The sequence below is a fragment of the Sinocyclocheilus grahami genome, unplaced genomic scaffold, assembly GCF_001515645.1.
Source record: "Sinocyclocheilus grahami isolate Dianchi unplaced genomic scaffold, SAMN03320097.WGS_v1.1 scaffold1069.1, whole genome shotgun sequence".
Classification (NCBI taxonomy): Eukaryota; Metazoa; Chordata; class Actinopteri; order Cypriniformes; family Cyprinidae; genus Sinocyclocheilus; species Sinocyclocheilus grahami.
This window is the reverse complement of record NW_015506248.1, coordinates 383,284-397,951: the sequence shown is the minus strand read 5'-3', so window position 1 is coordinate 397,951 and position 14,668 is coordinate 383,284. Positions and strand designations below refer to the sequence as shown.

The 14,668-nt window shown below is 37.6% G+C and overlaps 2 protein-coding genes across 2 annotated transcripts in view; one reads left to right on the top strand and one right to left on the bottom strand.

Annotated features, from left to right (window-relative positions):
• Positions 1 to 808: 808 nt before the first annotated feature.
• LOC107566324 (desmin-like) lies at positions 809 to 10,744 on the top strand. The gene is made up of 9 exons (XM_016251742.1): positions 809 to 1,436; positions 2,939 to 2,999; positions 3,115 to 3,210; positions 6,600 to 6,761; positions 8,002 to 8,127; positions 8,219 to 8,439; positions 8,549 to 8,592; positions 9,741 to 9,829; positions 10,443 to 10,744. The coding sequence occupies exons 1-9, from the start codon at positions 856 to 858 to the stop codon at positions 10,482 to 10,484; spliced, it is 1,422 nt and encodes a 473-aa protein (XP_016107228.1). The 5' UTR covers positions 809 to 855; the 3' UTR covers positions 10,485 to 10,744.
• Positions 10,581 to 14,668, bottom strand: part of LOC107566325 (transmembrane protein 198-B-like) — a 45,710-nt gene continuing 41,622 nt past the window's right edge. Inside the window, exon 6 of the mRNA XM_016251744.1 lies at positions 10,581 to 12,601. Within this exon, the coding sequence (XP_016107230.1) occupies positions 12,446 to 12,601 (156 nt within the window). The 3' untranslated portion in view covers positions 10,581 to 12,445. The remainder of the gene's footprint in view (positions 12,602 to 14,668) is intronic.

Genomic DNA, 14,668 nt, shown 5'->3' with positions numbered 1-14,668 from the left:
GTGTTTTTGTCATTTGTATTAGTTTTTTTCCCCTTTTCAAATATGTCTAGTTTTTTATATGTATTTATTTTTTTATTTCAGTTTTAGTTTAAGTTATTGTAGTACATCAAGTTAAACTATATGAAAATTAGAAATGTTGCCTTGGCAACTAACTGAAATAAAATAAGTAATGTTTTTTTTTTATCTAAATTTAAGTTTCTTTTATTTCAAGTAAAGGAATTTTTATGATTTTTGTTTTAGTTAACTTTTTAGTTAACTTCATAAACCTGGCATATACAATTAAAGTTGGTGGGGTCTAAAACAGCATTTGACATTGTGTTTGTTTTTGTTTGTTTTTTTGTTTTTTGAGAAAGTCAAAAGTCCAAAAGGTTTGGAATTACATGAGGGTGGGTAAATTATGACACCATTTTCATTTTGGGGGGACTATCCCTTTAGTTAGAAAAAGGAATAAAAAAATCTTACTTGTCATAAAAACAAATCATACTTGTCATTTCCCAAGCTTGCTGGTCTGGCCAGCAGAGAGTCAGCTAAGTTTCTATGATGAGATCACCACTGTGATGAGGGGCACAGTCGGATCTCTGTCTCTCAGTTTATCAGCTCAGTATTCTTGTGCCAAGAGTTGGGACAGCTGAACAGTAAGTGAAAGAGATAGGATGGGGGAAATGATTTGTTAGGGTTAGGATGGAGAAGATGGTATGGCATAGAGAAAATGGGCTGAAGTAGTTTGGGGTAATTGGGAAGGGAGGGGGCAGAAGCCTACAAATAGCCACAGATGAGCATGCCATGCGCTCATTCTGTCTCTGTCTCTCCGAAGGGTGTTTGTATTCATCTGGTCTGTCCTTCTTGTGCTCCAACATGAGCCACTATGCCTCTTCCTCATCCTCTTCATCATACCGTCGAATGTTTGGTGGTCCCGGCTACCTGACGCCACCAATGTCCCGTGCAATGTTCGGCCGAGCCTCCACCGGGGGGTCTGGCAGCTCTCGGATCAACTCCAGAGTCTACGAGGTCACCAAGGCCTCCACTTCCTCTCCTGGATTCTCCAGTTATCGAGCCTCCTCCTACAGTATGCCCAACTTGTCTGCGGGCTATAACCGTTCCTATGGTGGGATGGGTGAGACGCTAGACTTCAGCCTGGCCGACGCGCTCAACCAGGAGTTTCTCCAAACACGCACCAATGAGAAAGCTGAGCTTCAGCACCTAAACGACCGCTTCGCCAACTACATTGAGAAGGTTCGCATGCTGGAGCAGCAGAACCAGGCAATGGTGATTGAGGTGGAGCGCTTGAGGGGGCGGGAGCCAACACGGATTGCTGACCTTTATGAGGATGAGATGAGGGAGCTGAGAAGAGAGATCGAAGTGGTCACCAGTCAGAGATCACGTGTGGAGGTGGAGCGGGATAACTTGGCAGATGACCTGCAGAAACTGAAACTCAGGTGAGATGCATGAAGCATGAATACCATCCTGGAAGAAACATCTTAAATCAGCCTAAGTTGGTTTAACAGTCAAGTCAGGCTTGTTTCGATGGGTCTTTTCAGGTGGTCAGGCAGCGAAAAATCAGTTGGCTGCTCAGCTAAACTCCAGCTTCACTCTTAAAAATAAAGGTTCAAAAATATTTTTTTGCAATAATGCCACAGAAGAACCTTTCAGTTAACAGTTCTTAAAAGAATTTTTTTTTCTTAATGTGAAGAACATTTTAATAATTTAAAGAACCTTTTTCCACTTCATGGAACCATCGATGCCAAATAAAGAACCTTTATATTTAAGAGTTTTAGCCAGACCGCGAGTTCAAAAAGATCAGCTGAAGACCATCTTGGCCAGGCCAGCAAACCAGCTTGCTGAAACCTTTTATTTTTAGCATGGTACAAAAGAAAAAGAGGCTTAAAGGAGTACAGTTGTAAACAGATGTTATTTGATCATTCAAAAATACATGCAAATTTTATTCATGTATTCTTTGTGGTACTGAAGCTGTCAACCCACTCTTGAGTTTCATATTTAGAAACACACAGTACATTGCATAACAATCCAGAGTCATTCAGAGCCAACAAGGTAACGGACATGATCTCTCCCCATGGCAAACATCTCACACACGCTCTGCTGCCCAAGACAGCGAAGATAACACAATCTGAGAGAAATGCAAACATCGCATTCACACATAACACAACGTGTCAATATCACAGCAACAGGAGCACTGGTTATTCTTGTGAACTATTTAACAAATGGAAGAGAGAAAAGTGAAAGTTTCATGTATTGAAAATATCGGTTTATATTTAAAGCAATTTCTTTATTGAATGAGTAAAGGTTCTGCTATATTAAAAGCATGTACCGGTACTTTATTTTATGAAGTATCTCTACAGTCTGGAAAATTTAAATTTTTTATAGAACATATGTAACTGTTGAAGGAGTTAAGATGACAGTCTTCTTAAAATATGGACAAACAAAAGCAGTTGGAAAAGAAGATAATTTATATAGTCAGTTTGATAGACCACTGAGAGACCGCTGGGCACAGGTGTTTCAGGGTCACTAGAGAGCTCTGATGTGTTCTTTTTTTAATGTTGAAAACAGTTTCAAATCGCCTGTCTCTGTAGTGACCAAGCTAAGAAATGATTAAACATGACTTCATCTGGTCTACCAATTAATCATAAGCCAAATAAAATGCTATATCAGACCTAGAGAGTTTATTAAATGCTTAAGGAAACTGCCTTTATAAAGGAAGCTATTGTCCTTTCAAGCATGTTGTTTACAATAGCCTAGCTTTACTTCCTATTCAGGAGTTAGTCAGCCTAAAAGTGCTGGCCCCACTCCATCTTCCAGCGGGAAAGGCTTTGTGTGAGGTTGCTGTAAACTTTCAGTCTATAAAAGGAAGGGAAATAGGCTGGCTGTAATAAATATGAGATACATGACTCCCTTCTCCCATTCTCCCTCTTCTTCTCACCAGGCTTCAGGAGGAGATTGCACTGAGGGAAGAGGCAGAGAATAATCTGTCCGCTTTCAGAGCGGTGAGTCCCCTAAAACACAAACCCCCTCTCTTGATTTCCATTTGTTTTATTTTCTAATTAGTAATGGATAATAAAATGTTGCATAGTTTTATTTTGGTATTACATCCACTCTTAGGACGTGGATGCTGCCACTTTGGCCCGCATGGATCTGGAAAGACGTATAGAGACTCTCCAGGAAGAGATTGCCTTCCTGAAGAAGATCCATGAAGAGGTCAGCACATTTAAGGATGTTTCATTGTTATTGTCTGTGCCAATAAAATGTTCTAAAACATCCTACAGCCAAGCCAACTTAAAATGTAACATATTTTGTCTTCTGCCTCATACAAACTCTGATATTAATCACCTTCTTCAGACAAAAAATGATTCACTGATTTATTTGTAGTATTGCAAAGGCTGATTCATGAGACAATCAGTGAGTCAGATGGTCATCTGTCTCATACAAAATCAAAATGATTCATTTTAATATTTAGAACAGAACATTCAGTTAATTTTAGTGAATCACATTTACATTTAGATTTAATCATTTAGCAGACACTTTTATCTTACAAATGAGGAGAACAATATAGGAAAAATCAGACAAACAACAAAGCAACAGTATACAAGTGATGTGACAAGTCTCAGTTAGTTTAGCACAGTACATATAGCAATTAGTTTAATAAATAAAATAATAGAATAGAATAGAATAGAATAGAATAGGTAAGTGCTAGTATTAATTGGTCAGGTGCTGACGAAAAAGATGTGTCTTTAGATGTTTTTGGAAAATGGCTAAAGACTCAGTTGCTCAAATTGAGATGTTGAATTCGCAAGTCATTCCACCAGCTGGGAACAGTCCAGGCAAAGGTCCGTAAGAGTGATTTTGTGCCTCCACAAGGCGTCGTTCACTTGTAGAATGGAAGCTTCTGGAGGGCGCATAATTCTGAATTAGGGAGTTTAGGTATATTGGTGAAGAGCCAGTGGTTGTCTTGCAGGCAAACATCAGTACCTTGAATTTGATGCAAGCAGCTATTGGCAGCCAGTGCAAACTGATGAAGAGAGGTGTAGCGTGAGCTTTCTTCAGCTCGTTGAAGACCACTCTCGCTGATGCATTCTGGATCAGTTGCAGAGGCTTGATAGTACATCCCGGAAGGCCTGCCCAGAGAGCACTACAATAGTCCAGTCTAGAGAGAACAAGAGCTTGGACAAGGAGTTGTGTGGCCTGCTCTGATAGGAAGGGTCTAATCTTCCTCATGTTGTATAAGGCAAATCTGGGGGGTTGGGGCAAAAGTTGTCTAAGCAGGATGTTAGAGTGGAGCAATGAGTGTCAATAGCAGTGTTAGTGTCCAGTGCTGAAAACTGAGAAGGTGGAGGAAGTGAGGATGAAACCATGGAGGATAGGCGAGAGGGAGAGAGTGAGCGTAGGTTACGCCAAAAGGTTACCTGCAGAGGAGTGTGTGTGTTGTGTCGGGAGTCAGTTTGAGGTTAATAGTGATGAGGAAGTGGTCTGAGGTGTGCAACTGAGTAACTAAAGTGGTGTCAGTGGAGCAGTAGCATGTGTAGATAAGGTGTGTAGATAATTGGTTACCTGATTTGTGAGAAGCCATAGTAGACACTCGCTTGAGGTCAAATGAGGCAAGCAGAGTGTTGAAGTCAGCAGCTTGGAGTTTTTCTAGGTGGAAGTTTGAGAGTAACACATCCAACTCCTCCAAGAAGTTACCCAGTTGACCTGGGGGACAATAAACAAGTACAAAGTGAATTTTAACAGGGTGGGTAATAATAATTGCATGTGATTCAGATGAACTGTGGCCAGTAAGAGACGGTAAAATATAAAATTTCCATTCATTTGAGATAAGCAGACCAGTACCTCCACCCCTTCCAATCGAGCGAGGGGTGTGGAAAAAAGTAAAATTAGTGGAGAGGGCTGCAGGAGTGACAGTCCTCAGGTTTGAGGTCCAAGTCTCAGTTGGGTTGTGACTCATGAGGTTGTGACTTGAATAAGTAGTAATGGATTAAATAAATCTGCTTTGTTTACAGCAGTTCCAGAGACCAATTGGAATAGAGAGTAAAGTAGTAGAGACATAGGGACAGTGCGCAGATTGTTAGGAAAACACATTACAAGCTGCTGTCCTCTTCTGTTGCTCGACTGTTTCTTCTAACAAGTGCTTGCAAACACGGTAAATAAGTACTTTACCTGGCTTTGGCCATGCCTTACTACTTGGCAAACCGAAACTGAAAAGCCACGCGATACGCATGAGAACAAATGCAACTTTAGCTCTTATTTACCAGTGTGTTAGACAGCTCTCTTCAGGAAAAGGGTTAAATGATTCATCAATTCAATAATTAATTTTAGGACTCTGTATGGCATTTAAAATGTTTTGGTAATTCAATATTTAGTTAAATTCTGCTATTTGTCACAATATTTATGACTCAGTTGTACTACCGTTCAAATTCAAATTCAGTTTGGGTTAGGTACTTTTTTAATTGTTTTTGATAGTCTTTTATGCTTACCAATGCATTTATTTAATTAAAAAAAATCAGGAAATATTTTAATAAATAGCACATTGTGAAGTACTATTACAGTTTGAAAAATTCAGTTTTCTATTTTAATATATTTTAAAATGTATTTTATTTCTGTGATTGATTAATTGTTAGCAGCCATTACTCCAGTCTTCTGAATCACATGACCCTTCTTATTATTAATTTTATTGGAAATTGTGATCTTTTTTTATTTTTCAGGATTCTTTGAAATTTAAAGTTCAAAAGAGTTTATTTGAAATAGAAATATTTTGTGACATCAGAAATGTCTTTAATGTCACATTTGATCAGTTTAATGCATAAATAAAATACATTACTAAGTAAAAGTAATTATTTCTTCCAAAACTAAAGAAACATCATACTGACCCCAAACTTTTTAACAGTAGTAAATTAAGTTTACTTTTTAGTATTTCATATAAATTTACCTATTCTTGTTTAATGTTGTCACCGTAATTCAGACCCTCTCCTTTTTTATTATGTACATACATGTTTTTACATTGTACTTACGTTTAAAAAATACATTCATGTAATTGCCATTCCTAACCTTACTCGTATTCCACCTCAGTAGCAGCAAAATAGTTTTGAACACAGTAAATACACTGTACCACACAATTATTTTTACATAGTAGTATATAGTAGTTAAAGACACGTAATATAAAGTGGGAACAATTTTACAGTTTATTCGTTTTATATTTAAAGTACTCTTCATAAAGAACTTCGGTCTAGCTACATTGTAGTTAGCAACATATTAGTAACGTGTAGTGTAGTTTCCCCCCCCCCCCCCAAAAGAAGTAGCTTCACTGTAGTTTTCAATTACAAGTAGCTTAAAGCTTTGAAAGTTAAGAGTTTCAAAGTAGCTTCCCTAACACTGCTGAGATGAGTGTATCTCAGAGCTCTTTTACAGAGCTGCATCTGTTCCTGGAGATTACACAGCTACTTTAAAACAGCATCACAGACCTTTGTTTCAGGGCCAGCTGTGTGTGGATGTTTGAGATTAGTCCTGCCACTAGTCCCATCAGCAATGTCATGCTGCTTTATTAAAACAAGCACAAACACATACACACAAACTTTTTCTTTCTCTGTGTGTAGGAAATCCGTGAGTTGCAAGCCCAAATGCAAGAGACTCAAGTCCAAATCCAGATGGACATGTCCAAACCGGACCTGACTGCTGCACTGAGGGACATCCGTGCTCAGTATGAGGGCATCGCTGCAAAGAACATTGCAGAGGCTGAGGAGTGGTACAAGTCAAAGGTGAGACAGAAGAAATGAAAGAAGAACCTGCTGATTTTCTCCATCAGGTATCAGACCTCAACCAGTCTACCCTTAAGAACAATGTGCATTTACATTTAAGGGATATAAATAGTGTTATTAAGGGAAATAATGGGAAACATTTGCTGAATTAGTTTTCATAGAACAAAATGTAAAATTATTTAAATAGACAATCTTACCCCACTTCTCAGATAAATTGGCCCATAGGGTAAACTTTTACAGAAAGTGTAAATGACTTTTGATATAATTTTTATTCATATTTATATATATTTTAAAGTCATTAATATAAAATACTAAATCAACTCTTATTTACAACTGTGCTTTGACAATTTAGTAAAATTTTTTAGTAACTGTTGACAGACCAAGCAGAATCCAAATAAAAGATTAATCTGAAAGGTAAATTTATTCTGACTTATATAGAGGAATATGAATATGTTGCAATGTTGACATATGTAACTGCCCATATTTTAACTTAAGATATGTCATAATAGTAACACTATAAATTCAAATCAAATTATTTCTCTCAATTAGCCTATAGGTTTTATTGAAACGTGAAGCTGTCTATCTCATGGAATTATTGAATAACCCCATGAATTACAATAAATCCTAAATAAAAAAATAACACTAGTAACAACATGCTACTTGGGGCCTTCTGTGCCAGTCCTTAAAAGTTTTACCCCAACTTTTTAGTAACTTGTAGCCACTTTTAAGTTATAAACTTGTAGTGTAGCTAACTACTTTTTTTAACCCTCATGTTGTGTTCCGATTTGACCCCTGAGAGGATTTCCTTTTTCCTGAAAATGCTAGTTAATGTTATTGCATTGAACTAAAACTCAGTGACTTTGCTCACACAGAGTATAACTAACCAACCCCCTTTTTTTGGGTGATAATATATAGGGCAGTCGTAGCCTAATGGTTAGAATCAAATTTGTAACCCAAAAGTCGCGGGTTCGAGTCTCGGTACCAGCAGGGATTGTAGGTGCGGGGAGTGAATGCACAGCACTCTCTGCACCTTCAATACCACGACTGAGGTGAGACCCTTGAGCAAGGCATCGAACCCCCAACTGCTCCAACTGACCAGCTTAAACCAGCTCAAACCAGCAGCCATGCTTCAAAACATACCTAACCAGCATATGCTGTTTTTTCAACAGGGAATACTGAGCTAAGTGAGACACAAAAAGGAAAATCTGCTGATCTTTGATCGTTCCATTTTCACCATCAGGTGTCAGACCTTAACCAGGCAGTGAGCAAGAACAACGAGGCTCTCAAACAAGCCAAGCTGGATACCATGGAGTACAGACACCAGATCCAGTCCTACACCTGTGAGATCGACTCCCTCAAGGGCACCGTATGTTTATCTGTTCTGTCCGATGTGATGGATATACATGTTCTTCGTCTTTCTCCATGTGGCATTCATCTCTTCGTCTCGCACTCTGTAGAACGAGTCTCTCATGAGGCAGATGAGAGATATGGAGGATCGCCACGGTCGTGAGGCCGGTGGTTTCCAGGACACCATCGCCAGGCTGGAGGCAGAGATTGCTAACATGAAGGACGAGATGGCACGTCACCTGCGAGAATATCAGGACCTGCTCAATATTAAGATGGCCCTGGATGTGGAGATCGCCACCTACAGGAAGCTGCTAGAAGGAGAGGAGAGCAGGTACAAAGGAAATGAAACAGATCTTTGTTGTTTTTAACATACTCCTACTTTTTGCTTATTCTGATGGCTTTTTGTTACTTTTTATCTTTCTTCCTCTCTCATGTTAAAGGATCGTGATGCCCATGCAGTCATATTCCACTATAAGCTTTAGAGGTAAGATGGAAACCTTGTGATAGTTATACTAGAAATGTTGTAGATGTGTTTCCTCAGAGGCCACTGGGAGAAGTTTTACCTGACTAACTGTACAGATTCATGCATTTCGTGTCATCTTGTGTGTGTATATATATATATATATAAATATATATATATTTAAAAAAACATTATTATTATTATAACAAAACATGAGTTGAACTGTGATTTAAATTAAAGTTTATTACAGGTATTATAATTTATATAATATTTTTTTATATTTGAAATATTTTGGTTTGGTAATATTCATTTATTTGAAAAAGTAAGAAATGAAAACTTTTATATAAACTTTTATTTTATGCATTAAATTGATCAAAATGACACTATATGGTTTCTAAATCAAATAAATGATGTTCTTTTGAACACTATTCATCAAAGAATCCTGAAAAATGTAAGGTTTCCACAAAAATATTAAGCAGTTACAACTACTTTCAACATAGATAATATGTAATGCTGGTAACACTTTACAATAAGATTATTTTTGTTAACATTAACTAACAGTTAAAAATACTCATAAAGCATTTATTAGTTGTTATTATTTTCAACATTTACTAATACATTATTAAAATCAAAAGTTGTATCTGTTAATATTACTTAATGGACCTGAGATAACGTAATTTTATTAACTAACATTTAAAAAGATGAATAATGTAAAAAATGAACTGCACATTCTTAGTTAATGTTAATGCATGAACTATGTTTACTAATATAGAACCTTATTGTAAAGGGTTACTAAAATGTTTATGGAGCAGCAAATCAGCACATTAGAATGGCTTCTGAAGGATCATATGACACTGAAGACTGGAGTAATGGCTGCTGAAAATTCAGCTTTGCCATCACAGGAATATTATTATTGCATACAAATTACATTATAAAATTAGGAAGCAGTTATTTATAATTGCAACATCGATATTTCTCAATATTAATCTTTTCGTTATTTTTTTTTATCAAATAAATGCAGCCTTGGTGAGCATTAGAGACTTATTTCAAGAACATTAAAAAAGTCCTACTAACCCCAAACGTTTGATTTGTAATTTTTATATAATTATATATATATATATATGTGTGTGTGTGTGTGTTTTATTATTATTATTAAACATAATTTTCAACAGAGACAAGTCCAGAGCACCAACAGAGAACATCTGAAATGCACTCAAAGAAAACCGTCCTGATCAAGACCATTGAGACGCGTGATGGGGAGGTGTGATATGCACGCACGCACACACACACACACACACACACAATTTCAGTTCACCTGAGTGTGCTCTTCTTTATTCATTCATATAACCTGAACCTCAATATCCTTTGCAATATTAGGTTAAAGGGATAGTTCACCCAAAAATGAAAATTCTGTCATTAATTACTCACCCTCATGTCGTTTCAAACCCGTAAGACCTCCGTTCATCTTCGGAACACAAATTAAGATATTTTTGATGGAATCTGAGAGCTGTCTGACCCTCCATAGACAGCAATACAACTGAAATGTTCCCAGCTCTCAGATTCCATCAAACATATCTTAATTTGTGTTCCGAAGATGAACGGAGGTCTTACGGGTTTGAAACGACATGAGGGTGTGTAATTAATGACAGAATTTTCATTTTTGGGTGAACTAACCCTTTAATCTTTGGTGCAGTAAAAAATTGTGGTTAAACTTAAAAATATTTTATTACCGTATTTAAATAAGATAAATCAATAAATAAAATGAAAAAAAAAACCCCATTCCTTGCAGGAATGATTTCCTCACAAATTGACTTGCGCACAGAAAGAGGTGATGAAGTCTGTCTTTGAAATTAAATGTCTACTGCTCCCTACAGGTGCTGAGTGAATCTACACAACACCAGAAGGACATCATGTAAACTTCAGACAAGGAGCTGCAACCAAAGAATCAAACCAAGATGAAAATAAAACCGTTAGGACATTTTTTCATACTCTGTACTTTTCTTTTGTTTTTCCACACATCCTAAAAGTGATATGAGCACATCTGCATGAGTGGGAGAAGAGAGCGATCACATTCTTTTCAAATATGTATTTTTAAGCATTTTTAGTCCAGTTATATATGTCAGTTTGGAAGAATGTGAGGTAGCTGTAAGGTAAAAGGACAGAAATAGTAAAGGAAGGAAAAAGAGGGGAGTGCATTAAATTGAGAGAACAGAGGCAGAGAGAAAATTGTAAGGATGATGCCAAGCATAAGAAAAAATAAAATAAACTAAAGATACCGAAGCCAACACATTCCATAATGTTTTCTCTGTGTGTTTGTGTTTCTGTGCGTCTGTTCACCTATACATGAGCATAAATATGCCCAGACAGAAACAGAGAGATGAATGATCACAAGAGACACAGTGAATTCACAAATTTTACCATAATAACCAGGCCCATACAAACACATGCTGTTGTACAGTGTCCAAAAAAAAGGTTGATGTCAGATTGTCAAAGGTTTCATTGCATTAAGACTTTTTGTCTTTAAGACTACACTCTGTTATCAGTCAGTTAGTTATAAAGAAAACATGACCAGGCATGTAAAACTGAACAAACAAACAACCTAATAAATACCACCATTCATTCACCTGTCGGGACTCAGAATCCCTTGAAAAACAATTAATTAGAAATAAACCAATATCTAATAAATATGAGAGACCATGTTGAAATGGATATACTAAATGTAAAATTTATGTACATAGCATAGAATGTTCTGCTTTGCAGAATAAAAAACTAAAAGAAAAAAAAACAAAAAAAGAAAGACACCATGGCAGAAACTGCTCATTTCTATTGTCTGTATGAAGATGGGCCTGAAAACGCATTGTGGAAAGGAAAATGGGGGTGTTTATGCCATGCAGTTTGCCCCAAAGGATTGTGGGGGTCTTTTAAGGATGTTTGCTCCTCAACCATCATGTCCTCCTGGACACCCTATATGTTCACTTGCAAACTAGGTTTATACACAGCAGTGACTGAACGCTCATGGTGACATCCGTTGCGCTCGCATCCGAAGGGACAAATCTAAATTTTTTGCATCATCATTCTTTGTCCATGAACTTTATAGATCTTTCCCCAATATTCCAAAACATTCACGCTGTCCCTGAGTATCATCTTCGCTCTTTTCCTCCATCTTGTCCTCATTCAGGCGTTCAGCTCTGCATCCCAGAGTGGACCAGGTGGCTCTGATCAGCAGTAATATGGCTCTTTGCCCTACAGCCTTTCTGAAACAAGGCTAAGGAGTTAGATTCTCCTGAGAGAGTTGCTTAGTGATGTCTCAAAGGCACCCCTGCTCGACGGTATTTGGTACAGTCCTGGGCCGGAATGCAGGATCTCACAGTACAGACACAGACTGGTGGAATCCACAGACTTTACTATGAGAGGAGGAACGGCTGACTTCAAAATGGCAGTCAGCGTTGTAGTACAAAGACAAGATTCAGCACCAACTGATCAATTTGTCACAAACAGAAATGCAATATCGTGAAACATTGATGAACGGGCAACACGCTAATTCACCACAGACGTTTTTAGAAAATAATTTGACAGAATTGTGCCCAGATTACATTTTTTTTTTGACCACCTCATGATGGTTTCAGTATTAGGTGAATAGAATGCCACTTCTCAGGCACATATTCAGGTAAAGTGTGTTAGTGTAATTGAGTGTGTTAAAGCAGCTCTTTAATACAACCATGGTCTCGGAATGATGCATCCAGTATTATAGTTAGAAGTGCTTTCATTGTTCGGTTCTGAATGGTGAGGAGACCCAAGCCTCTGTCTGTGCGGGACCCAGGGTCAGGTCAGCACCGGATTTGAGAGTGTATGTGTTTTTGTTAAGAAGTGAGTGTGGTCAGACCCGAACATGTGGTCCGACCCCAGAAGTGAGAGGGACCCTGGATCCACAGTCATAGTCCATGTCCACACTTGTGTGACCTGCAGCCACCAGCCCACCCACTGGATAAGCACGTCCATCCACCTGTCTGTCCCGAAAACTCTGGATGTAGCTCTGCCAGAGAGAAAAACACATAAATAGAACAAAAAACTAAATATTACTACATTATTAAAAAAGAAGACTAAAGTTACTTTTGTAAGTAAATGTGTCTTTCAGATGTCATGTGACAAGTTTTTTCAGCTTTGTAGGACAAAATGTTTCACAATTTCATGGTTAAAGGGGTCATATGATGCTGCTAAAAAGAACATTATTTTGTGTATTTGGTGTAATGAAATGTGTTTATGTGGTTTAAGGTTAAAAAAAACATTATTTTCCACATACTGTACATTATTGTTTCTCCTCTATGCCCCACCTTTCTGAAATGCGTCGATTTTTACAAAGCTCATCAGTCTGAAAAAGCGAGGTGTGCTCTGATTGGCCAGCTATCCAGTGCGTTGTGATTGGCCGAATTCCTCAAGCGTATGACGGAAATGTTACGTCCCTTACCATATTGTGATGCCTGCAGCAACCACATGTGACAACCCCGGGCTGGACTCCGCTTATCATCCTCTTTTGGAAGGCCAAACAAAGTAGTTTCGCTTTCACAACGAAGCACACAGCGCCTTCATGACATGGCGGCCGCAACAATACTACAGCGAGAATAAAAGTTACGTCTTCTTTCTTTGCGTGAACATTTGGGCGGCGATATGCAAATCTTCCCACATAGCGACCTGGGTATGTGGGGGCGTGTTAGAACGAGCCGTTTTAGGTAGGTGTGGCTGACTCTTAACTTTTATAAAGAATATCTCTTTGGATTCGAGACTTTAGTCTTTGCAACTTTACAGATCTTCTTTATGCACCAAGAGCTTGTAACACTCCAAAGAGAAAGGAAAAATTGAAATTGCATCATATGACCCCTTCAAAGTTAGGGTTAGACTACAGTAATTATGAATTGCTTCATTTCAGAACAACAGAATTCAATGGTAGGTACTGAAGTTCATTTCTGTCACAAATGTTCAATGTTTTCAATTTACAGCAATTTTTTACTTTCACACGCAAGTTTAAAAATCATGCTAGTTTACATTGCAATGCATAGAATCAGAGTCCGTTGACCAGGTAGGTAAATTTATCAACAATTTTTTTTTTACATTATAAATGTATTTACTGTCACTTTTGATCAATTTCAGTTCATGCTGAATGAAAGTACTTTTTTATGGTAGTGTGTCACGGTTTTCAACATTGATAATAATAATAAGAAAGTTTTCTTGAGCACCAAATTAGCATATTGGAATGATTTCTGAACAATCATGTGATGCTGAAGACTGGAGTAATTTATTCAGCTTTGCCATAACAGAAATATGACATGTTCTATATACTGTATATTAAGAGAAGACAGTTCTTTTAAATTGTAATAATATTTCTCAATTACTGTTTTTTTCTGTACTTTTTTAAATCAAATAAATGCAGCCTTGGTGAGCTTAAGGACTTCTTTCAAACACATAACAATTTTTTTTAAATTATTCCAAACTTTTGACCGGTACAATACATACACAATGTGTTTCTAGCATGAATAAAATGTCATCAATTTAATTTCAAAGGGGTTTATTGTTATTATGTCAGATTAATTTTCTGCTTCCATCGACGACAGTGTGCATTTTAAAGGGGTCATTTGATGTTGCTAAAAAGAACATTATTTGGTGTATTTGGTGTAATGAAATGTGTTTATGCGGTTTAAGGTAAAAAAAACACATTATTTTCCACATACTGTACATTATTGTTTCTCCTCTATGCCCCGCCTTTCTGAAATGCGCCGATTTTTACAAAGCTCATCTGTCTGAAAAGCAAGGTGTGCTGTGATTGGCCAGCTATCCAGTGCGTTATGATTGGCCGAATACCTCAAGCGTGTGACGGAAATGTTACGCCCCTTACCATATTGTGATGTTGCCCTGTCAGGCCGGAGCGATGATTCAAAAACCTTTTCAAACCCATTATAAACGAGGCATTCGTTGCATCCAGTGGGGACATAATTATGGATTATAATGACTTATACTGTCTTTTTACGCATCGCGCCACGTAAACATAAAACCATGTCTGCATTTGTGATCGGAGAAATGACAAACAACAAGCGCTACTCTACACTGC